The 26,403-nt window shown below is 42.8% G+C and overlaps 1 protein-coding gene across 1 annotated transcript in view; it reads left to right on the top strand.

Annotated features, from left to right (window-relative positions):
• Positions 1-380: 380 nt before the first annotated feature.
• Positions 381-26,403, top strand: part of MAP2K2 (mitogen-activated protein kinase kinase 2) — a 41,438-nt gene continuing 15,415 nt past the window's right edge. Inside the window, exons 1-6 of the mRNA XM_032236085.1 lie at positions 381-700; positions 12,339-12,549; positions 16,562-16,708; positions 23,143-23,220; positions 23,598-23,649; positions 25,635-25,759. Coding sequence (XP_032091976.1) covers positions 609-700; positions 12,339-12,549; positions 16,562-16,708; positions 23,143-23,220; positions 23,598-23,649; positions 25,635-25,759 — 705 coding nt within the window. The 5' untranslated portion in view covers positions 381-608. The remainder of the gene's footprint in view (positions 701-12,338; positions 12,550-16,561; positions 16,709-23,142; positions 23,221-23,597; positions 23,650-25,634; positions 25,760-26,403) is intronic.

The following is a 26,403-nucleotide window of genomic DNA, read 5'->3' on the forward strand; positions in this document are numbered from 1 at the left end:
TGAGGTCTATTCTCGCGAGACTCCTTTCTCCTCCGTTTTCCCCCCCTTCCCCGCTTTCTGCGCATGCATCTCTTCAACTCGACGCCTATCTCTCACTTCTTTTAAAGCCGTTCGGCCAATCGCGAGGGTGAAGCTGTTTCCCTAGCAGGTCGGGCGCGAGCATCCCTGGCCGGCTCCTTTTCCAGCGCCCGGCCAATCGAGAGAAGGGGCTTTCGCGCGAGCGCGCCTGCCTCCCCTCCCCTCGCGGGAGAGCCGACCAATCGCGAGGTGGCGTCGAGAGCCTCCGCCAATCGCGGGGCGGAGAGTTGGTTGGGCGGAGACTTTTTTTTTTTTTTTGCCCCTTCTGCCTCGCGCCCGCTCTCGCGCTTCGGCCACGCCCCCCTCCTTCCTCTCCTCCTCTCGCCTTCTTCGCGTTCCCCTCAGGGTGGTTTCTTTTTTTTTTTTCCTTTTTTTTTGGGGTAGGCCTCGCGCGCAGCCTCGGCCTCGCTTAGGGCGGCCAAGCCGGGCGATGACGACGACGCCGTCGCCGCTGCTGTTGCTGCTTCTTCTTCTGAGGCGGGTCCCTCGCTAAAAAGCCGCAACCGGGAACGCCGTCCTCCGCCGCTGCCATGCCGGCTAAAAGGAAACTGGTGCCGCCGGCCCTCAACATCACCCCGACCATCGCTGAGGGACCCAGCCCCACCGAGGGCGACGGCTCCGAGTGAGTGGGGGGGGGGGTCGAGCGAGGGTCGGAGATGGGTCTGAGGGGAAAGCTGAGGGGAAGGGCGAGCGGAGAGGGGGGGGGGAGAGGATTTTCCTCATGGAAAGGGTCTGAGGTGAATGAGGTAAATCATTCCTCGGGGCTGAGGTAAATGTGTGGGAACCGCGGTGAGGGGATGGTGGCTGCCCGTCGGTCCTCGGAGAAGCAGCATCCCAAGCCATGAACACGGGGAGATTGTTTGGCTGGATTGGGGTGGGGGTGGGGGGGCATCGGTCTTCCCCCCAAAAGGCAGAGCCCGAGGCGGGGTGGGTGGCTGGGAGGAACCGGGCTGGTGGTGGTGGAGAGAGACTTCATTCGCCTTCAGTACTGTATAGCTTTTATTGTCATCGTATTGTATTTATTTGGTTTGTCACTCATGTCCAAGACAACAGGAATAAGAGTAAGCATAGAATAGAATAGAATTCTTTTATTGGCCAAGTGTGATTGGACACACAAGGAATTTGTCTTTGGTGCAGATGCTCTCAGTGAACATAAAAGGAAAATAAAATACATTCACCAAGAATAAAAAGATACAACGCTTAGGGATAGTCAAGAGGGTACAAATAAGCAGAAACATGAATAAGAACAAAGGAAATGGTTACAAATAAAATAGGGACAGTAGGACAGGGACGGAGGGCACGCTGGTGCTCTTATGCAGCCCCACCCCTTCACGGACCTATTAGGAATAGAGGGAGGTCCACGGTAGACAGTTTTAAGGTTGAAGCTGTGGGGTTTATACAATCTTATACTATAGCAGAGTTGGAAGGGACCTTGGAGGTCTTCTAGTCCAACCCCCTGCCTAGGTAGGAAACCCTATACCGTTCCAGACAAATGGCTATCCAACGTCTTCTTAAAGACTTCCAGTGTTGGGGCATTCACAACTTCTGGAGGCAATTTCTGTTTCACTGATTAATTGTTCTCACTGTCAGGAAATTTCTCCTCAGTTCTAAGTTGCTTCTCTCCTTGATTAGTTTCCATCCATTGCTTCTTGTTCTACCCTCAGGTGCCTTGGAGAATAGTTTGACTCCCTCTTCTTTGTGGCAACCCCTGAGATATTAAAACACTGCTATCATGTCTCCCCTAGTCCTTCTGCGTCCGAGGTGGCGCAGTGGTTAAATGCAGCACTGCAGGCTACTGCTAGATCAGCAGTTCAGCGGTTCAAATCTCACCGGCTCAGGGTTGACTCAGCCTTCCATCCTTCCGAGGTGGGTAAAATGAGGACCCAGATTGTTGGGGGCAATATGCTGACTCTCTGTAAACCGCTTAGAGAGGGCTGAAAGCCCTATGAAGCGGTATATAAGTCTATTGCTATTGCTATATTCTTTCTATTAAACTAGTTTTGAGGACATAACGGAGTCAGGTAGCGCATTCCATGTATACAACGAAATTGGTTCTAGCCTCACTGGTGTAAAATCCATGACCAAAAAGAATGCAAACAACATAAATAGTGTAAAGAATAATCCCTATGCAAGTAATTAGGGGTGGGGAGAGAAAAGAATGAAAAAAGATATAATAGAATATAATTCTTTATTGGCCAAATGTGATTGGACACCACAAGTCCTTGGCGCATATGCTCTCATTATACATAAAAAGACAAGATGCATTCTGTCAAGAATCATAAGGTACAACATTTAATGATAGTTATCAGGTGCAAATAAGCAATCGGGAAACAATATCAATATAGATTATGAGGGTACAAATCACAAAGTTATAGTCCTTCAATCATAAGTGAGAGGAGATGGTTGATAGGAATGAGGAGAAGACTAATAGTAATAGGAAGGAAGGAAGGAATAGAATAGAATAGAATTCTTTATTGGCCGAGTGTGATTGGACACACAAGTCCTTGGTGCATATGCTCTCTGTACATAAAAAGACAAAATACCTTCATCAAGAACCATAAGGTACAACACTTAATGATAGTCATAGGGAAAAAATCCATATCAATATAAATCATAATGATACAAGCAACAAAGTTAACAGTCCTGCAGTCATAAGTGGGAGGAGATGGGTGATAGGAACAATGAGAAGACTAATAGTAATAGTAATGTAGCCTTAGTGAATGTTTTGACAGTGGTGAGAGAATTATTTGTTTGGCAGAGTGATGGCGTTCAGGAAAAAACTGTTCTTGTGTCTAGTTGTCTTGGTGTGCAATGCTATAGCGTCGTTTTGAGGGTAGAGTTAAAACAATTTATGTCCAGGATGTGAGGGGTCTGTAGATGTTTTTACAGCCCTTGTTTTTTACTCATGCAGTGTACAGATCCTCGAAGGCAGGTTGCTAGCAATTGTTTTTTCTGCAGTTCTGATTATCCTCTAAAGTCTGTGTCTGTCTTGTTGGGTTGCAGAACCCAACCAAGTTTTATTGTCATTGTACATCATGTATACAACAAAATTGGTTTTAGCTTCACTGGTGCAATCCATGACAAAGAAAATACAAACAACATAGAGAGTATAAAGAATAACCCTTATGCAAGTAATTGTGGGGAGGGGAGAAAGAAAGAAAAAGAAAAACTAGTGATTGTAGTTGTGCCAAGGATAGAAACTAGTTAGGTCCAGGAAGGGGTGGAGAAAGGATTGGGGGTGGTGGTGGCGGGGATGGAGGCATTAGGATGCGCCCCCTGAGAAAGAGGAATAAGGTCAGGTTCTTCTGCCCTGAGAAGGCTCAGGATTGTCATAAAGGAGAATATTTGTAGCTCAGGGTCGAAATGAGGGGTCCTTGGGGTGGGAGGGGGCTCTGAGGATGGTGGTTTGCTTGCAGATGTTTCAGGAGTCAAAGTGGGATAAATAAATGGACTGGTACTGATGGTGTTACCTGGTTTGGGTCATGAGACGTCTGCAAGAAAGCCACCAAGCTCAGAAAGCACCGAGGATCCCACAGCTACCCTCCTTTTGCTCCTTCCCCTTCTCCTTTCTTCTTCTCCACTCCTCAACCCCAGCTCTCTTCTGGCACTGCTGATGTTACTTAGTTGGGTCATGAAATACTTGCAAGAAAGCCACCAAGCTCAGAGAGCACTAAGCAACCCACAGCCATTGTCCTCCCCACCTCCTTCTCCATCCATAAACCTGACTCCCTTCTAGCATTGAATGATGTTACCTAGCTTGGATCATAAAATGTCTGCAAGAAAACCACCAAGGACCCCTCTGGGACTAGAATGATATATAGGATCTCCTAGACAATAGGATCACTTATAGCCGGGATGGTGAACCTATGGCACACCTGGCACAGGTGGCATGCGGAGCCATTTGTCAGGGCATGGAAGGTGTTGCCCTGTCAGCTGGCCAGCGTGCATTCGCGCGCTGGCAAACTGAGTTCAGCCTTTTTTAAAGCCATTTTCACCCTCCCCAGGCTCCAGAGGCTTTATAGGAGCCTGAGGAGGGCGAAAACAGCGTCCCCTGCCCCCTCCCAAAGGACCACTGGAGGTTTCAGGAGCTTACCTGAAGCCTCCGGAGCACAAAAAACCAGCCCTGCAGGCAAACTGGATGTTCAGGAACAGACTTCCGGTTTGTTTGTAGGGCTGTTTTTAGTCCTCTGGAGCCTTCAAGGAAGCTCCTGAAGCCTTGGGGGGGGGGGGGAGGGGAGGCTGTTTTTGCTCTCCCCAGGCTCCTATGGAACTTGGGGAGGGCGAAAAAAGCATGCAAAAACTAGGGGTGGGGAGCGCCTGTCATGCATGCTGAGGTGGGTTGCATATTGCATTACGGGTGTGGTACACCCGCGCACGACCCCCCTGCGTTTCTCCTGCTTATGGCCCTGGAGCGAAAAAAGGTTTGCCATCGCTGGCCTATAGATATAGGACAGCGATGGTTTACCTTTTTTGGCTCACGTGCCATGAGGGGGGAGTGCAGGGGCTTTCGTGTGTAGGTGTGCCACACCCATAATGCAATGTGCGATCCCCCAGTGCGCATGCGCGCACTACAGGTGCTCCCCCCATTTTTTTCATGCTTTTTTTGCCCTCCCCATGCTCCAGAAGCTTTATAGGAGCCTGGGGAGGGCGGAAACAGCCTCCCCCTCCCGGAAGCCCTCCAGAGGCTTCAGGGACATTCAGGAGGCTTCCCTGAAGCCTCCAAAGCAGTCAAAACAACCCTCTGAGCAAACTGGAAGTCTGTTCCCGAACTTCCGGTTTGCCCGTAGGCCTGTTTTTTTGTGCTCCGGAGGGTTCAGGGAAGCTCATGAAGCCTCCGGAGGGCCTCAACGGGGGCGGGGGGGGCTCTTTTTACCCTCCCCAGGCTCCTATAAAGCCTCTGGAACCTGGGGAGGGCAAAAAATGGCTTTAAAAAAGATGAACTGGACAGGGCAGCGCTTCACGTTCCCTGACAAATGACTCCGCGTACCACCTGTGGCATGTGTGCCATAGGTTCACCATCATTGGTATAGGATCTCTTGTCATAGGCAGGAGGGTTGGACTAGACCAGTGTTTTTCAACCTTTTTTGTGCAAAGGCACACTTTTTTCATGAAAAAAAATCACGAGGCACACCACCATTAGAAAATGTTAAAAAAATTTAACTCTGTCCCTATATTGACTATATATAAAGTAATTCTCCCACGGCACACCTTACACTATGTCACGGCACACTATTGTGCCACGGCACCGTGGTTGAAAAACACTGGACTAGACGACCTCCAAGGTCCCTTCCAGCTCTATTATTCTATATTCTGTGAAGAGCTTGGACTGAGAGAAGGGATGCAATATCCTCCTAGACCTGGTGAAAAGATTTTTTAAAAATCAAATAACAGTTCATTTAAAAACCAATGAAAACAGGCCATTTTATCATCATACTGGCGGGCTGAATATTTGGTAATTAAGGGAGGAGGAAGATTGTGCTGGATACATCTCTTGAAAGAAAACAGCATCTCTACCTTCCCTTTCTCAGTCTATAGTGTAATCAACCAAAGTTGTGGGTGAAGTCAAGTTGTAATTCCTGATGAACAAATGTTGGAGAATGGAATGCTTCCTATCATGTTTGACAGATAATAGAGATGTTATCGTAAGGTAGAACCAGACTGTAGGACCTCATTTGGTTGATCAGGTTGGAGTACTGGCAGGAAGAATTTAAAGTATTTAAATTTAAAATAATCTTGGGAAAATTCTCTCCAAATAAATTCTGGTTTCACTATTCCAATTTAATGTTATGCCTGAGAAGCAATAGTTCATTCTTTAAAGGCTGAAAAGCTGAAATAACTTACCTAGTTTTAAAGATTGTTTTTATTTTTCCTTCAGCCTATTTTATATGGCATGTTATTCTTCAAGCCCCTTAATAAATGAAATGTTCTTCCAGACCATGCTTGTTCAGATAAAATGAGGCATTAAAGCAATATTTAAAATGCATTTTACAAATATTACAAAACAAGAACTGGGGAAATGATTTATTATAATTGAAGTACTGATACAGTGTAAGAGGAAGAATGGACTGGCAAAGTAATGACTGGGAAGGCAGAAGAAAGAGCGTGTTGGGTGTTTAAATAATAATACATTGCATATTTATTTAGAAGCTGACTTTCTAATCCAATGGGCCACACTTCCAAAAAAGTGTACTTAAGGTTTTAGCCTTGAAAAGGTCCATAGTGAGGTGTGGACTGAAGAGATCTGTAAGAATAGAAATGAAGGTTGGGCTGACAGCAATGACATTCAGGACTTCACTTGTGGAATGATTTGTGTTGAAATGTTGTTTTTCATAAATGTTGAAGTGTTGTTAATTATTGAGGTGAGGAACAACTGTCAATGACCTGGAAAGGAATAATTGTAATGAGAGATGTTATCCATGTAAAGGATGAAGGCTATATAGAAATGTGGGCAATTATCAAAAAGAATGGATGAATATAATACAGAATAATAGAATTGGAAGGGACCTTGGAGGTCTTCTAGTCCAACCCCCTGCTCAGACAGGAAGCCCTATTCCATTTCAAACAAGTGGTTGTCCAATCTCTTCTTAAAAACACTTCCAGTGTTGGAGCATTCACAACTTCTGGAGGCAGGTTGTTCCACTGATTAATTTTTCTAAGTGATGCTATTAAAAGTACAGTGTTTAGAGGTTGCATAACTTCATATTTACATTAATAGATATAGATTTCTACATTTTTAGAAAGTGTTGACAAACATAAGCATTTTGCCCTATTACTGATGGAAGGAAGAGGCATTCTTTGAAACTGCATGGAATTTTGTGTAGAATGTTATTTAAAATAAAATAAAAAAAATAGAAGAGTGTCCGTATGTATATGTACCAGAGGTGGTATTCTGCTGGTTCTCCCCAGTTCAGCTAAACTGGTAGTGGCAGCAGCAGCAGGCTCCGCCCACCCACCCAGATGTCATCATGGACGCTCTGTGCATGCGCAGAACCGCTGTGCATGAGTGCTCCCAGTTTCAAACCCGTTGCGAAGAGAAAACCATTACTGACATGTACACATATGCAAATTATGCTTTAATCACATCATTTATAATGATAATCACCCATTTAGATTATTTTTAAAAACAATTAGCTCAGGGACATCCAACTTTGATAATTTTAAGACCTGTGGACTTTAATTCCCAGAATTCCCTATGCTGGCTGAGGAGTCCATAAGTTTTAAACTTGCCAAGGTTGGACACTCATGGACTACATGAAATTGGAAATCCAAATTATTGGTAGAATGCTATTGATTTTGTAGTGGAATAATATCAAGATTCACGGGCTTGAATAATTACCAGCTGCCGAGAAGTGACAATGGAAAAGAACAGTCTCCTCCCTGTATTTTTAGCTTCCAGAAACGTGTGTGGTTGGCCCCTAATCCATATAGGATGCGACACTGAGAGGGTCTCTTCTCCGATACAGCAAAAGTTTTTCTTATGATCTATATTAGTATGGTAGTGACCCATGTTAAGTTAAATAATTCATTAATCTGCTTCTGTACAATTGATAATTTAGAAATGAATGTTGGAGAGTGAGAATCAGTATTAGTCCGGAAAATGGGTGTGCGTCATAAAATATTTAAAAAATGGAGTACATATAATGTAGTAGGGAAAGGAAATTAGGAAGAATTGAGGGTATCAAGTAGAGAAATTGTGTGGAAAGATGAGCAGTAGTTTAAAGCCAATAATAAAAGAACTGAATAGCAATAATTCTTATTACATAGTTTTATCCAAGGTGTTCAGGGTACTATTGCTGTAATGGCATTCTCTCTCTCTCTCCCCCCCCCCCCCCAATGGCTTTCACTCTAATGCTATTCCTGTAACAACTTTGAACAGTTGGGAATGTGAAAATGACTAACTAGGACCACCATCTATTCAGATTCTTGTGCTGTTTTTAACTGCAATCTATAACTAGCTACAGCCATTTGGGGAATTGGTTGTCCCTCGTGGCAATTAGTTTGTGAGGGTACACAAGGCACTTTCACAAAAATCATACACCATCTAAGCTAAAAATTCAGAATATGCAGTATATATCTGTGTGTACATTAATTTTAGTATTTTACTGTTTATGGAAATCTCTGTTCAGAGAGCTTAAAACCTAATGTGTGTGTGTGTCTCACATAACTCGCCCTTACGCTCGTATAATTATGGTGTATTTGCATAACCTGCTTATCCCTCATTAATTTAGCCATGAGTTACTCAGTGACATACTGAAGCATAGAAAGACATCCTCACTGGATTTGCATAGCATACTATTAAAATGTTCTTTGTTGTTCATAGTGTTGTCCAAATTCAGTGTCACATCTCAACAACCTAAGAAACATTCAACATACAGGTAGTTCTCGGGTTAGGACCACAACTAACCCCCAAATTTCTGTTGTTAAGCAAGATATTTGTTAAGTGAGTTTTGCCCCATTTTATGACCTTTATTGCCATAATTGTTAAGTGAATCATTGCAGTTGTTAGTAACAGAGTTGTTAAATGAATCTGGCTTCCCCATTGACTTTGCTTAGAGAGTCGCAAAATCACATGACTCAGGACACGGCAGCTATCATAAATATGAGCGGCTGGATTTTGATCACGTGATTGTGACAATGCTGCAACGGTCATAAATGTGAAAAACTACGAGTCACCTTTTTCAGTGCTGTTGTAACTTCAGATGGTCACTAAATGAACTGTTGTAAGTTAAGGACTACTATGTGAGACTCATGGTCTGTGACCTTTATGAGTGGTAAGATGCCTGAATAGAGATTTGAACTTGGGACTTCAGTCCCACACATTTATGATGTATGCCAGAGGTCCATCGCCTGCAAATGGGATGGAAATTTAATAGATTGGGGATTGTTGTTTTTTTTTTTTAAAAAAAATGAACTGATTGATTTTCACGGGAAACCAAGTGAAAAAAAATAGTATCTGTTGAGTATATTTGGAGGAAAGAATGATGAATTGGCGGGGGGGTGGAGACTATAAAATAAGGAGCAGTGATACTTAAAGAAACTGAGATAGACTGGTGGAAATGCTGCAGTTTTGCAGAAAAACACCAGCTTGATGAAGGGGTAGCTGACTATATAGTGTGTCCTTTCAAGAGCTGTGTAAATAGATCAGGAAATTACATGTACATATTAGTAATGGAGACTATTATAGCAAAATAACTGCTATAAGCACTGGGATTCAGCTCAAAGGAAGAGTAGTGTTCAAAGACTGCTAAAGGTGTGTGAATAAAATGTAAGGAAAATTAATTGTGTGTGGAAGAGGAATCAACTGTAGGGAAAAAAAGAAAAGAAAAACAGCAGAAACAATGCACAAGGAAAACTCTGCCCGCTTTAGATACTTTTGTCATTTTTGTTGAAAGATTTTGCTTAATTAGAAGATAACTAAGAACAAATGATAAAAAGTAGAGACTATGGAAGAGAAAGAAACAGGAGAGGAAAAGAAAAATTAGAGCCACTTCCAATCTTCATTACAACAATTACAAATTTTTATCCCACCCTTTAGAGCAAGGGTGGCTAACCTTTTTGGCACGGAGTGCCAAAACAGGAGCGTATGTGTGTCTGTGTGCGTGCGCCGGAGCACCAAAACCCAGAAGATAGCAGCTGATCAGTGCGCATGGATGCGGCAACCAGCTGCACTTCCGGGTTCCGTCGCATGCATGTGCGCTGGCCAGCTGGCGACAGTGCGCATGTCCACAGAGAGGGCCCTGCGTGCCACAGGTTCGCCATCATGGCTTTAAGAGCTATCTCTCCTTCCTGCACGTATGTAACTTCTTTTAATTAGCAATCCCCCAAATCACCAGTTTATTTGTGTCCATTTTCAGCAAAACATCTATAAAAGATTTTCAATGTTTTATAAAAGTACTTATGGACTCAGATGCTTTAAACAGGACATATTTTAAATGGGAAGAGAGGAACTTAAGGAACTTCTGAAACTTAAGAGCTGGGAACTGGGAAACACCAGGCTACATAATTTATTGTCTATCCTCTCGTATTTCCATTTTTTCTTTTTCCTTAAAAAAAAAAAAGCTTGGTTCAGTTTTTCTCTTTTTCCTAAAGGAATATTTTCCCCTTATCCAAATGGACTGCCCCCTGTCTTCTAAAATAAAACAAAAAAATTTAAAGTTGACAAGTCAATGGACTCCTATTTAAAAATAGCAACTCTCAATTCTGATCGATTTATTTTGAATAAATATGCATAAAATTGCAGATACAGTAAATGTAAAACTTGCACTGAGCTGAGATAATAAAGACTCCACAAAGTGGGCATTTCCACAGGAGAAACTCCTAATTATTTATAGACTTGGAGAGGTTTAATATTAAGACATTTTGGTTTCAGGAGTACAGCTTAACCCAGTTGTTCCCATGTTGAAGAGAACCTTTATGTTAACATAGCTTAGGTATCTTCTGGGGTCAACAGTAGATACCTCAAATAACCATTGATATGGAAACGTGAGAGGAAAAAAATAAGTTTTTTTTCCCTGGAACATAGACCTATACAGGTTTTTGATACTTGTGTACTATAGTACTCAAATATTGTTTGCATATAAGACTTCATTCTTGCCTGCATCAAAGAGATTGAGTTAGTCAAGCTTTGTCTGTGAGTCTTCTGTTGAGTGAATGAGTCCCTGAATAAAGGGTTAAGAGTCCAGAAACTGGAGATTTTTAGTTTTATCCCTATGAAGTGTGACCATCTCTTTATTTACAGATTTTAAAGTCTGCGTAATTCAAAAACCCATTGTGCAGATTACAACAGTTTAAAAAATGAATAATGATGTTAATCCTTCCCTCAATACTGCTTAACCTGAGTTAGAAGCTCAGTGAATTTAAACTGCCATCCATAATGTAGATGCCACAGTGTAGGGCGCTGCAATTCAAAATTACATCCGCAAATCACATGCTGCTAAATGGAAGCAAAGTGTGGAAGTGGAATGGCATGGGCATGGGGATGGGGATGGCAGGCAGCGGGGAGAGAAGGAGCTTGTTTAGTAAATAGTTGCCTGCGTGAAAAAGGGCCTGAAATCGTCTTGAACGAAAGGATTTGGAAGAAGCTGCTATCAGTGAGATGAAATAGGCAAGATTGTGGTGTTTAGAAGGGGATTGTTAAAAGCACCAAGAAGAAAAAAGGAAAATAATCCCAATGTACAGTACATTAAAAAAGTCAAATGGAATTTTAAAAAAATAAAACCGACAATATATATTTGGAAACCCCTATCCACATTTTGTTTAGTCCGCTTGGAGAATTTCTTGTTTAGATTGAGAAAATAGGTGTTCCTCGTAGCCAACTGAATATTAGAATTCCACCTAGCACAGAACTATGAAAATACTGAACAGTCTTCCATACAGGTAGAACTACAATTGAGCCCAAAATTTCCATTGTTAAGCAAGATAGTTGTTAAGTGAGTTTTGCCCAATTTTACCACCTTTCTTGCCACCATTGTTAAGGGCATCACTCAGTTAAATTAGTAACATGGTTTTAAAGTGAATCTGGCTTCCCTATTGCTTTAGCTTGTCAGAAGGTCAAAAAAGGGGATCAGGTGTCCTAGGGACATCATAAATATGAGTCAGTTGTCAAGCACCTGAATTTTGATCCTGTGACCATGGGGATGCTACAATGGTCTTAAGTGTGAAAAAACAGTTACTTAATGGTTATAAGTCAAAGACTAACTGTACAGGTAGTCCTCAAATTACAACAGTTCGCTTAGTGACTGTTAGAAGATACAATGGCACTGAAAAAAGTGACTTATGACCATTTTTCACACTTACAATCAGTGCAGCACCCCCATGGTCACGTGATTTACATTCAGAAGCTTGGCGATTGACTCACATTTATGACGGCCGCAATATCCCAGGGTCATGTGATCCCCTTTTGCGTCCTTCTGACAACCAAAGTCAATGGGGAAACCAAATTCACTTAACAACTGTGTTACTAGTTTAACAACTGCAGTGATTCACTTAACAAATGTGAAGAGGAAAGTCGTAAAATGGGGCAAAACTCACTTAACAAATTCCTCACTTAAGAACAGAAATTTTGGACTCAATTTTAGTCATAAGTTGAGGACTACCTGTATATAAACTTGGGAAATGGGGAGCCAGGTGATTTTCCTACAAGTCATTCTAACAGCCTTCTAAGTTCACTAGTAAATAGTAGTAAACAGCCATGCTGCCTCACTCCGTTGCATACAGTGGTGTATTACGTAGATCTGATGTCTCACCCGCTTTTCCCTTAGAGCACACCTTGTTGACCTCCAGAAAAAACTGGAAGAACTGGAGCTGGATGAGCAGCAGAAGAAACGCCTGGAAGCTTTTCTCACCCAGAAGGCCAAAGTGGGAGAACTGAAAGACGACGATTTTGAGAGGATTTCAGAACTGGGAGCTGGCAACGGTGGGGTGGTCACCAAAGTACAACATAAACCCTCAGGGCTAATTATGGCACGGAAGGTGAGACCGGGTAAGGGGGCGAAAAAGGGCAACTCATTTTCCAAACATGGGTCTGAATTCAGCCAATGACATCAGGAAGGGACACCATCAAAGCAATAAACTTCCAAAGTAATAAGAATGCAAATTGCAACTTTTGAATTGAGCTTTCAAAGAAATGCGGGTAGTCCTCTGCGTATATGGCAGCTGGGGCTGGAATTTCCATTGCTAAGCAGTGGTCCTAAAGCCGTCCTGGTTGTTGTCATTAACTAAATCACACAGTTGTTGGAAGGCAATTTCCTGCCAGCTTCTCACAACCGTATAAAGAACAGTTGCTGGAATTGGGTATGTCTGAAAAGAAGGACTAGGGGAGACATGAGAGCAGTCTTCCAATATCTCAGGGGTTGCCACAAAGAAGAGGGAGTCAAACTATTCTCCAAGGCACCTGAGGGTAGAACAAGAAGCAATGGGTGGAAACTAATCAAGGAGAGAAGCAACTTAGAACTGAGGAGAAATTTCCTGACAGTTAGAACAATTAATCAGTGGAACAACTTCCCTCCAGAAGTTGTGAATGCCCCAACACTGGAAGTCTTTAAGATGTTGGATAACCATTTGTCTGAAATGGTGTAGGGTTTTCTGTCTAGGCAGGGGGGTTGGACTAGAAGATCTCCAAGGTCCCTTCCAACTCTGTTATTCTATTCTATTTTATTTAGTTTACAATGGCTCTGAAAAATGTGACTTACAATCAGTTCTCACACTTATGATCATCGCAGCATCCTCATAATCACCTGATCAAAATTCGGGTGTTTGGCAACTGGCATGTATTTACAACAGTTGCAACATCTTGGGTCATGTGATCACAAAATCATTGTGGGAGGTCAGATTTGCTTAATGACCACATGACTCACTTAATGATTTTTGTGATTCATTTAAGAATTGTGGCACAAAAGTTGTCAAATCAGGTATGATTCACCTTAGCAACCGCCTGAAATTCTGCTCCGAATTGTGGTTGTGAGTGGAGGACTACCTGTAGTGATTTTCAATCCATGTCCCACTCATAATTGTAAAAAAATTAATAGGGGTTTCTCCTCTAAGGTGATGGAAAGCATTTAGCGGGACTTATCTCTGAAGCACTGCTATAAGAGAAGTTGAAATTCATCTGCAATTCTGGCCATTGTTTTCTTATTTGACTTATGTGACCTAATGTGAGCGAGAATGAAGATCAAAGAGAAAAAGACAGGAAGGAGCACTAATAGGGATCTAGCAACTTCTTTTTTAAAGAGGCAACTGGACTTTCTGGTTTTTCTTTGAAGACATTTCGCTTCTCATCCAAGAAGCTTTTTCATCTTCTCATCAAAGAAGTTGAAGAAGCTTCTTGGAGGAGAAGCAAAAAAAGTCTTCAAAGGAAAACCAGAAATAGCCTCTTGAAAAAGCACCTTTGGGACTCAAAATACTTTGGCCACCCAATGAGAAGAGGAGGGCTCCATGGAGAAGACCCCAATGTTGGGAAAGACTGAAGGAGAAAGGGGACAGCAGAGGATGAGATGGTTAGATGGCAGAGTCCAGGAAACAATGGGGGGCAGAGGATACCCGGTGTGCTGTGCCCCATGAGTCACAAAGAGTCAGACACAGTGACTGAACAACAACATAAATAACAAAGGGTGGATATCTTGTACCTTTTTCCTATGGAAGATACGTTGGCAGGTTGAGCGGCTGATGGGTTTGCTCTCCTTTGCAAAATTGTACATCTGGTACCGAAAGAACATTTGCACAACATAAGGCTTCAACTCTCCTATGAACCGTCTTCCATAAATTAGTAGTTTCGGTGCTCCATTCCTGAGCAGTCTGAGCGTTCCTATGGTGACTGCTTCCTTCCCACTTTTCTTCTGCTGTTTTTTCTTTTTTTGCACTGCTAAGTAGGTTATACTGGATGTAGAATCATTAGCAAATGTAGAGCTATAATTGCAGTCTCATAGCTCAGTTACTGAGCAAGAGTGTCTGCCAATAGCTTTTAAAAGGCCAGAAGCACATCTCCGGGCTGACTCTGCAATCATAACACAATACAATAGCAATAGTAATAGCACTTGGACTTGTATACCGCTTTACAGTGCTTTACAGCCCTCTCTAAACAGTTTACAGAGTCAGCATCCTGGCCCCTCATTTTTACCCACCTCGGAAGGATGGAAGGCTGAGTCAATCTTGAACCTGGTGGGATTTGAGCTGCCAAATTTCAGGCAACTGGAAGTCAGCAGAAGTAGCCTGCAGTACTGCACTCTAACCACTGCACCACCACAGCTAGATAAATTATTGATAAAAGGATGACCCAATGAGTCATAAGCAGTTTAGTTCTCTTTCAAAATGTATTAATAGTCCAGTAATCAAGGCTGTTGATTAATTTAAGAAAGATTTGTAGTGACTAATGACAAACAATGTAGCATTTTGTCAGTAGCAATTGAGTCTGTTAATACCGGTTTATTTGCGTGTGGCTATTTCATAATAGACAAATGTAGGTCTCTTCCCAATGTAAAGAGGCACGGTGGCTCAGTGGATTAAAAGGTGCCAGAGAAGCTCTGTGCTCTAGTGGTTTGAGTTCTACCACCACGTGATGCAGTGAGTTGCCATCACCAGCCTCAGCCCACCTAGCAGTTTGAAAGCATGTAAATGCGAGTAGACAAATAGGTCCCACTTTGGTGGGAAGGCAACAGTGCTCTGTGTTTTGCTGCATGCTCTGCGCTGTGATGTCATGCTGGCTCCCATGACCACAAATATTTTCAGACAGCACTGGCTCAGTGGCCTAGAAAAGGAGACTAGTGGAGTTTAAACCCCAGGGATACCTTTTACCTTTACCCAATGTGAAATCTCAAATAACAAACTGTGGCAAATATTCAGATTTGGCCTTTTAAAAGAAAGCAAAACATGCCATTCTATTAACAGCATTACATTACAACTTTTAATTTCTGTTAGCACAGCATTTTGAAACAGCAGGGATTTTTTTTTTCCCTTCAGGAAAGACATACAGGCTTGACTGAGTCACAGCCAGCCATTCCCCTCTAACTACCTTTCCCCTGTGAGTAATGAGGGTAGAACCCGTGTCTGCTGTTTATTGGCTAATGTATCTTCCATGGCCTGGAAGAATAATAATAATAAAAAAAATGAAACAATTTAGCATAAGTAAAATAGTTTAAGCAGTAGAACGTAACACTATAAAAACAAAAAATACTTTCAGGTCAGAATGGTAAGATTTGGAAAAGTTTCCCCAAAGGATACCAGAATTCCCAACTGGGTTATTTGCTGTTAAACTAGGACTGAATCCCAAATGAGTTTTGTTCTGATTAAAGTAATCTAGTCCATATATATCTGGGAGGCTGAGACATGTAGAGGCTATACCAGTGCTGGCCTACTGTGTTTCCCTGAAAATAAGATAGGGTCTTATTTTCTGTTGAGCCCGAAATAAGCGCTTGGCTTTATTTTTGGGGAGGTCTTATTATCTTTGAGGAGCAGGAGGCCTCTTAACCTCGGCCCATGGATCAACTGATCCATAGAGGGACGGAAGTTCTCTCTCTGTGTCTGGCACACACTTACCAGCTCTAGTGTCGCTGGGCCTACTGCTCTTTTTGCGTCAGCCACTAAGAGAAGGGGCGAGGTAGCTAGGGTTTGTGGGAGCAGCCTCCGTGAGGCCGTTCTGTGTGGGTTGCAGGTGCGTACAAGGCGCATGGGGCATGTTCCCCCCTCCCCCTAGGCCTAGGAAATGGTGGAGACCGGCTGCGGATGCGTTTAAATATTTTAGGGGAGGGCTTATTTTCAGGTGAGGGCTTATTTTAGCACATGTGCTCAAAAGTACGATTGGGGTTATTATACGGGGAGGTCTTATTTTAGGGGAAACAGGGTAGGAATTAGATGACTGTGAATTATAGTCCTTTACCAGTCCTCCCTACCATGCCTAAAGACTGGCGCAATTGTTTTTGGAACTGTTCTGCACTGTCTTCATTCTTTGATGTTTGTGTGTGTCTCTCTCTCTTTCTTGTTTCCTCCACAGCTGATTCACTTGGAGATCAAGCCTGCCATACGAAACCAGATCATCCGGGAGCTTCAAGTGCTTCACGAGTGCAATTCTCCATACATCGTCGGTTTCTATGGCGCCTTCTACAGTGATGGGGAGATCAGCATTTGCATGGAGCATATGGTGAGGGCATATTCCCTGTGCAGAATGGGTAAAGGTGCCTTATTCGGCATCAAAGGTTTTCATGGAGCTTACCAAGCGTCGAATACCAGAAGTCAATCCTCTGACGACCCACAATTGAGCCCCAGAATTTCTGTTGCCAGGCGAAAGATTGGTTCAGTGAATTTCCCCCCATTTTACCATTTTTTTTCTTGCCACCATTGTTAAGTGAATCATGGCAGTCAGTAAATGAGTAGTTAAGTGAAACTGGCTTCCCCCTTGGCTTTGCTTGTCAGGAAGTTTCAATAGGGGATCACATGACTCCTGAATCCTACAACCGTCATAAAAATGTGACTCAGTTGCCAAGCGTCTGAATTTTAATCACGTGACCACGGGACTGCTGTGATGGTCGTAAGTCTGGGGGAAAGGTCATAAGTCACTTCAGTGACGTAACTTTGAACAGTCACTAAATAAATTGTTGTAAGTAGAGGACTACCTGTAGTATTCCAAATGTTGAGATCTGTTGAGATTCCAGCCAAAATCGTATTATTCATTTAAAATATTTATTTATGTATTTATTTATTGATTTGATTTGGATCCTGCCTTTATTATTATTTATAAATAACTCAAGGCAGCAAATATAAATTCTGTATTCTTCACATCATCAACAACCCTGTGAGGTGAATTGGGCTGAGAGAGAGGGACTAGCTCAGTCACCCAGCTGGTTTTTCATGCCTAAAGGACTATAACTCACAATTGCCTAGACCAGCGCCTTAAAAAGAATCTAGTGGCACAGCATCTACAGATTTCTTTGTTCTCTTAGCTTGTAAGACAACAGCTTTCTGCCATTGGACAATAATCTGGGTGCCAGGCAGATTGAATATTATAATAGGAAAAGGCATATGAGGTACAGGTAGTCCTCGACTTACGACCACAACTGAGCCCAAAATTTCGGTTGTTAATTGAATTTGCCCCATTTTACGACTTTTCTTGCCACAGTTAAGTGAATCAATCACAGCTGTACAGGTAGTCCTCAACGTACTCAATCACTCGCTTAGTGACTGTTCAAAGTTACAACAGCACGGGAAAAAAATGTTTTTTGCACTTATCAACCATTGCAGCAACCCACCATGGTCCAGTGATCAAAATTCAGACCCTTGGCAAGTGGTTGCATGGGTCATGGAATTGCCTTTTCTGACAAGCAAAGTCCACGGGGAAGCCAGATTCACTTAACAACGGCAGCGTGTCAGGATTCCAAGTGATACGCCCATAGCAAATAAAACTCCGAGGCAGGTAGATTCCTCAAAGAATAGTTTAATTGGATATATCATATTGGCAAAGATCTGGTGAAAACCGTGGAAAACTTCAGTCGGTTTTCAGCAGATCTGTGCCAATATGACATATGTTTGGGGAAAGGGAAAATACTTTTAATTAGGTGAGAACCGTGGGAACCTTCAGAGTCTGTTTTCATGTAATTAGAAGTAAAAAGTTTCTCCCTTTCCCCAATCAGTCACATGGTCCAATCGAGGTGCCCTCTGGTTGCTGGGTAACATCACTCCTCTCTCTCTGACCAGATGTGAGAATGTCCTTGGTTCCCAAGAGAAAGTATTTTGTTTTGGCTACAAAACTCCAGCTATCTCTATTTCCTCTCTCCCTAGCCCTCAGCTCCAGTGTGGCAACACTGAAGCTCCAACATGTCTTTAGTCAGGTCAGTTTCAGGTTTGACACAGTGATTCACTTCACAACCATGGCAAGCAGAGTCATAAAACGGGGCAAAACTCAACCGTATTAGCAACAGAAAATTTGGGTTCAGTTATGATCGTAAGCCAAAGGACCACCCGGAGTAATCTCTGCAAGTCCATCTAGATCACTGCTTTGACTAGTGATTCTGAGAAATACGTTAAATGTCTGTTTCATAGGATAGAGAACAGGCAGTTTGACCTGAATTTGACTTCTTGGCAAGGCCGATCTCTCTGAGCATGGAATCCGTCACCGGGGGAAATGTCTCCCCACCATCCTTGCTTGTAGCACAAAGTCGATGCTGCCATCTGTTGACTTAATTCTAAAACTGGCAGAATCCCCTTTTCAAAAGCAAAGCCACCTAAACATTGTACCTTACGACAATTACGAGTACCCAACTGTAGGCAGCCTCGCCAGCTTCTTTTAGGATGCCCAGAAATGACTCTTTCTGTGTCTCAAGACCATTTCCATGGGATAGTTCTCTAAGTACCTCTTTAGTTCTTTTCCTGAAAGCAGGTGCTCAGATCGTAACCGTCTGAACTGTAGACTCTGAGTACGGATTTTGCCACTTTACAATTAACATCTATATTTGTGCGGCTTGAAAAAAAAAGTAAATGATTGCAGAGCATTTTTCATGACAAAAGGAATGGGAAGAACAAGACTTTTATGATAAACACTGGGAATTAAAAGCTGCCCTTCGCTATATAAAGGGAAGCCTAGTGGCAAATTTATTTGTTTATGTGTCTATGGAAAAGGGACACGGTGGCTCAGTGGCTAAGATGCTGAGCTTGTCAATCAGAAAGGTTGGCAGTTCGGCGGTTCGAATCCCTAGCGCCATGTAACAGAGTGAGCTCCCGTTACTTGTCCCAGCCTCTGCCAACCTAGAAGTTCGAAAGCACGTAAAAAAATGCAAGTAGAAAAATAGGAATCACCTTTGATGGGAAGGTAGCAGCTTTGCGTGCGCCTTTGGCATTTAGTTATGCCGGCCACATGATTGCGGAGACGTCTTCGGACAGCGCTGGCTCTTCGGCTTAAAACGGAGATGAGCACCGCCTCCTAGAGTTGGGAATGGCTATCACATATGTGCCAGAGGAATTTTTACCTTATGTCTATGGAGATTCTCAGTCCTCCAGGTCATGGCTGTCCAAAGGTGCTTTTTTCAAGAGGCGACTGGACTTCCTGTTTTTTTCTTTGAAGACGTTTCACTTCACTTCTCATCCATCATTCACTTCTCATCCATCATTATTTATTTATACCCCTCCAAATAACTCAAGGTGGCTGACACATTCATTTTCCTCCTATTTTCCCTACAACAACCCTGTGAAGTGGATTGGGCCGGGAGAGTGGGACTAGCCTAAAGTCAGCCAGCTGGTTTTCATGGCTAAAGCAAGACTAGTCCTCATTTTCTAGCCTGATGCCTTTTAACCGCTCAGCCCCATCTGGCACATAGAGGCAATCCTCAATGTACGACCATAATAGAGCCTGCCTATTATGGTCGTGAGTCCTTATGGGTATATTTCATTGTATGTCACTCAAGAGTTGCTCTCTGAGGCAGACCGACAGTTCAAAAATGTGAAAAATCAATAAATTGTGACAGTTGTAAAGCAGATCACCCCACGTGGCCGACCCTATTTTATCACCTTTTTGTTTTTGCAAGGGTCGTTAAGTGAATTATCTGGCCGTTAAGTGAACCTATTGTTCACTGTGGGACATTTTTGTCAAAAAATGAAGGATGCTTTTTGACAAAAACGTCGTGACTTGTAGTGATGTGTCTGCAGGATTCTACAAATGGCCATAAATGTGGGTCAGTTCCCAGGTATCCAGAATGCAGTTCACATGACCAGGATGGTGGTTAGATCTTTGGAATTAGGTTGTAAGTACCTTTGGGGGGGAGGAATCTGATGTGATCTACACCATTCTTAAGTCGAGGACTACCTATATAACACATCTAAGCATAGGTGCACCATAAATAAATTGAATTGCCCTCTTTTAACTCTCCTCCTATTTTGAATAACAAAGTAGGAAGGGACCTTGTAGGTCATTTAGTCCACCACTACCACCCCCACAAGCAGGAGACCCTACACCATTTCTGTCAGATTCAGTCTCTTCTTGAAAGCCTCCAGTGATGAAGGCAACTTCCGGAGGCAACTTCTGTTCCATGGGTTGATTGTTCTCACTGTCAAGAAATTTCTCCTTATTTCTAGGTTAAATCTCTCTCCTTGGTCAGTTTCCATCCATTATTCCTTGCTGGCCTTCAGATGCTTTGGAAAAAAGCATTTATTTCTCCTTCCTCTGTCATTTCTCTTTTTTGCTGCATTTTAAGGTACTCATGACAAGGATCCCCCCCCCCTTTTCGTATCATTTAGGGTACCTTATTAAAGCTGCTACAGCATGTACATAATAAAAAATGGGATAACCCTGTAGTAGTGCTGGAAGAGGAAGTTTTCTCCGATTAAACCAATTTGTCCCAGAAATACGATGGGTATTCATCTCCCTTTGCCTCGTCTTCTGTCAGGTCTTCCAACTGTCTCCTCACCTTACTAAATTCAGCTGGTGGCTTGTATATTCAACTTGCATCCCAGCAGGTCAAGGTGATGCACGTAATACTCCCTCATCCATTTTGCTCTCCTAGCAACCGTCCTGTGAGATTGATTGCGGCTGACAGTTACTGAGGCCGGTGGTCATGTGAGGATACGAACATGAGCCTCTCTGGTCCCCTTTCAGCCCCACAGTGGCATCGGCTCAGAAGTCCCCGTTAGGATTTGTTACAGCATTCTGCCCTTGCAGGACAGAATATTTTCCATGTGCTCTGCAAAGATCTTAACTTCCTGTGGTACAAGAACAGTAGATATGCTGCGTAGGTTTATGGGGGTGTCTTGATAATCAGGGTGGATAAAAATCAATGACTTTTTTTTTTTTAATGATTTTTTTAAATCAAATTTATTTTAATAAAATGAAAATGTAGTTTTCTATTTAAGATACATTAATAATTTACTTTATTCATCATGAAATGGAGCTTAGTTATGTAGCATGAGGCTGTATATTCTGCAATATTGGGACTGTCATTGAGTGAACAGCAGGTCAGAGGAGGAGCCGCTGTGGGACAGACATGACAGTTGCTCTTTAAAAATTAGGATTTAAATCAGTTGATTTAAATCAAGCCTTTTTACTAGTGATTTAAATCGTGATTTAAATCGACTTGATTTAAATCAAATCTACCCTGTTGACGATGATGCTGATGTCCATTCAATCATATCTGATTCTTGGCGATTCTACGGACCAGGTCTCTTCCGATCTTGCCTCTTCGAATTTTTCCATGTTCTGGCTGATGTCATCTTTGATGGTGTTCAGGCCACTGTGTGCTTTGGAGGCCCGGTTTCCTTTTACCGCTAACTCTTCTGAACATTATTGTTTTCTCCAGTGAATGGGTTGTCTTAGCCAAGCCATATATTGTTTCAAGTAATCCAGATATAGTGCATTCTATTAAGAAGGAAGGTGCCTTGAGTTAACAAAAATATACTAAGAATCTTCAGGAAAACCTCACTTTTTGTGTGATGGACGGCTATATAAATTTGATAAATAGCTTTTTAAAAATCAGAATCTGCTTCATTAGTTCTCCTGAACTATAGCTGATTAAAGCAGATGGAGGATGGTTGACAATGAAGAGTATTTAACATTTAGAAAGAAGAAATTGAATATTTCTTGACTTGGGGATGTATTCTATCAACGGTTAGACAATAGAAACAGAAGTTAGAAGGGAGGAGATATAAAAAAGAGGAAACGTCAGTGTGGAGAGAATTTGATGATGAAGATGCTATGTACTATTGTAATTGTATTGATACATAGTTATATTATTAATAGTATTATGAATATTATAACAGATATGTGGATTTTCATTGTTTAAAACCCAGACCTCACACCGTTTGGTTGAAATGGAAAGTAATATAAATAAAACATGAAAAAAAAACCATTTAGCTTCCTGATTGAACAAGAGCAGCTGAGAATCGTTTTTGGCTCTGTTAATCAACTTTCCTATAGAATTCCTTTATTAAGATATTTGTTTGTGGCAAGGTGGGATTGTGTCTTCGCTAGCCATGCCCCATTCGCAGAACACTTCTCAAGGGTGGAGGTAGCCTGTCCTTTCTTTGTCTAATTTCAGGCAAGTTGTTGAAATTTTATATGCCTTGTACTTTTCAAGTGATACTATGATATTCTCGGGGCTCTTTCTTACTTAAAACTGACTTCCTATTCATTTGGTTGAGTGGGATGTTTTCTGGTTCTAAATTTTAAGATAATATAGGATGCAGCTGGCCTAGAAACCAGGAAACTGGAAATTCTAGTCCCACCTTAGGCATGAAAGCAGAAGATGGTGAGTTCTAGTACTGTCTTAGCTATGAAAGCGGCTAGATGACTTTGGATCAATCACCAGGGGATGGTGAGTTCTAGAACTGTGTTAGATATGAAACCTGGCTAGGTGACTTTGGGCCAATCACCAAAAGATGGTGAGTTATAGTTTCACCTTAGCATAAAACACAGCTGGATGACTTTGGGCCAGTCCCTTTCTCTCAGCCCAACTCACCTCACAGGGTTGTTGCTGCAAGGACAATAAGAGGAGGAAGGAGTACGTATGTTCTCCACCTTGAGTTATTTATAAAGTAATAAAGGCGGGATTAAAAGCCAATGAATAAATAAATGTAATTACCTTTCCCTGGTTTTAGGATGGCGGTTCCTTGGATCAGGTTTTGAAAGAAGCCAAGAGGATTCCTGAAGAAATTTTGGGCAAAGTCAGTATAGCAGTGAGTATGCAGCTGCCTCCTTTTAATCCACCACCCCCCCCCCCCCAAGGTTTTGTGAGATACAGAGTCTCATCTGTATTCTTCTAGAAGCATTTGGGCACCGAATTATCCCTTCAGTCAGAGACGGCCACCCTCTGTTCTGTCACACATGTGTATGGGTTTTATTTTTTAGTTTCCCATTTATAAAATGGGGATCATCCTTGCTTCCATCCCTCAAATCCTGATTCTCTTCTCCTCTCCTCTTCACTCTCTTCTCCTCTCCTCTTCACTCTCTTCCCCTCCCCTCCTCTCTTCCTCCCCTTCCCTTCTCCCCTCCCCTTCTCTTATTTTCTCTTCTCTTCCTTCCCTTCTTCCCTCCCCTTCTCTTCTCTTTTCAGGTTCTGCGAGGATTGGCTTATTTACGAGAGAAGCACCAAATCATGCACCGAGGTAAGCATTGGTTGTAATAGAAGCGGAAGTCTGTATATGTAAGTGAACTGGGGTTGTGTAGATCAATGTATGTATGTATGTATGTATGTATGTATGTATATATGTATGTATGTTTCTGTGTGTATGTATAGTGGCTGTATCATACACTGCCTGGTTTGTGGATTTTTGCAACCTTATCGGGGTTGCAAAAAAATCTGGAAATTAACGTTGTGTTCTATATTGCACAGCTCCTATACAGACCATGGCTGCTTCTTGCTGGCAGCTGCTCTTGAGGGAAGCCTCTTCTGTTACCTCTGTGTTTGTTTTGGAACTGGGGGGGGAGGGGGGAGATTGCTTATTAAGAAAAGCCCTTCATAGTTCTGAAGTGCATCACTTGCAGTTTTATGGAAACAGAATTTGGGCAGGGGGTGGTTTCCATTGTGAGTTTCCTGTGCCTCAGAAAGGTTTCGGGGGACCATACACGGAGGGGAAAGGGATTGCAAGATGATCTCTGAAGAACACCAGAGGACAGACAACATCTGGGCCTGCATAAAATCAGACCAAAGTCACAGGTTCATTGGGCTCACAGTAAGGCCATTGAGAATACAGATAATCCTCGATTTATGACAGTTGCTAAGCAAGGCAGTCTTGTTTTTCTTGGCACAGTTGTTAAGTGAATCATTGCCATTGTTAAGTCATTAACACAGTTGTTATTGTGAATCTGGCTTCCCCGTTGCCTTTGCTTGTCAGGAGGTCGCAAAAGGGGATCCTGGGACACTGCAACAGTCATAAATGTGAACCAGTTGCCAAAGATCTGAATTTTGATCACGTGACTGGATATGATGCACAGTTGTAAGTGTGAAAAACTGTCCCAAGATGCTTTTTTTCCCCAGTGCTGTTGTGACTTTGAATGATCACTAAACAAATGGTTGTTAAGTCGAGGACTACTTGTATTTTTTGATTTATTAATATTGATCGTTTATTATTTTTGCCATCTAATTTGAGTGTTTTTAACCTTAGCGGCTTTAAGACAGGTGGACTTCAACTCCCAGAATTCCCCAGCCAGCCATGTTGACTTAATCCAACAGTTTGGCCCCGGTTTAAAACAGTGGTCACCAATTGGTGGTCCGTGATCAAATTTTGATGGTTTGGAGAAAAATTATTTGCATTTTCTATATTGCACTAAATCAGGAGTCCTCAAACTACGTCCCCTGGGATGGATGGGTGCAATGAACGCTCATGTTGCTGCAGAGAGTCTCCCCCTTTGGGGTCTTCTTGTCAGCCCCCTAGTGTGGGCTTTTGGGCGAAGGCTGGAGGGAAGCACCGCTGGTGGCAAAGAGTGGGAGGGCCTCATTCCAGTGGGACTGCATCATGGCCTGGAACTGGCTGCCCATCTCAGCCCAGTGAGGCCTCCAAGTGCCGGTACCTGGCCTTGCACTCCCATAGGTTCTTTCCTCTGCTTGGAAAGTCTATGCTGATAGTCCTCAGAGAGCTGCTTCTTCTGAGCCTCCTTCTTGGTCAGATCCAATTTGAGCTGAGCTGTTTTGCCGACTCTTTCTCGTGGTGGCTGCTTAGCTCCAGCAACTGCTTCCTGTTGGGGTCCTAAGGAGCCCGGGCGGGCAGACGAGTGGTTGGTAGGGGAGGGGCGATAAAGAGGCCGGCGAGGCGCCCCTCGATGTGAGTGACATCGAGTTGACCACGCCCACCCAGTCATATGACCATCTAGCCATGCCTACCCAGCCGATCATTAGGCAAATCATATTAGTGGTCCGTGGGATTTAAAATTATGAATTTAGTGATCTCTGAGGTCTGAAAGTTTGTTGCCCCCCCCCCCTTTTGCAAGGTTCTTTCCTGTCTTCATTAGAAGGGGGAGGGGGAGAAACCATAGAGCTTTTATCTAGAGCAGTTTCCAAGTGGAATTCCTTTTTAGGATGCCTTTTCATTGTTTGGTTGTGGTTTCCCCCCCGCCCCCCCTTTCGTCTCTTAAACATTTTCTTGTTTTGCAGATGTGAAGCCTTCTAACATCTTGGTGAATTCCCGAGGCGAGATTAAGCTGTGTGATTTTGGAGTCAGCGGGCAGCTCATCGACTCCATGGCCAATTCCTTTGTGGGCACCCGATCCTACATGTCTGTAGGTCCTCTTCCTTCCTTACATGCTATTTTCTTAAAAAACGGAGTTAGGATACATAAAGTTTGTCCTGTAGGGAGGGGTTGCTACTATATGACAGCTGGTGTGGGGATGTTGTAATGAAAATTGCCTAACTTCAACCTCCCTCTCTCTCGTGATGGCTTGTGGCTGTGTTGCAGTTACTTCGCCTTAAACCGCTGTTTTTCCAACCTTGGGAACTTTAAGATAGGAGGATTTCAACTCCCAGAATTCCCCAGCCTGCTTGCAATATAGCATTCTAACTGCTGTACCACCATAGTTCTTGAAAGGGGGAGGTAGGTATGTAGGTGGAGGGAGGGAGAAAGGTAGGTAGGTAGGTAGGTAGGTAGACAGACAGAGACAGACACAGCAATAGATATTATAGATCAGGGATGTCAAACTCATGTTGTCATGTGATGTATTGGGACTCCCCCCCCCCCTTCGCTAAACTGGGCATGGCCAGTGTGTGATGCATCAGGCCTGCAGGCCGTGAGTTTCAAAAGTTCAAAGTTTAATGAATTTACATGCCGCCCAATCCCGAAGGACTCCGGGCGGCTTACATAAAAACAATTTTAAAAGAATACTAAAAATTTAAAATAGAGAGACAAAGCAGGTTAAAAAGACACAAC

Source organism: Thamnophis elegans, chromosome 1 (assembly GCF_009769535.1).
Source record: "Thamnophis elegans isolate rThaEle1 chromosome 1, rThaEle1.pri, whole genome shotgun sequence".
NCBI lineage: Eukaryota > Metazoa > Chordata > Lepidosauria > Squamata > Colubridae > Thamnophis > Thamnophis elegans.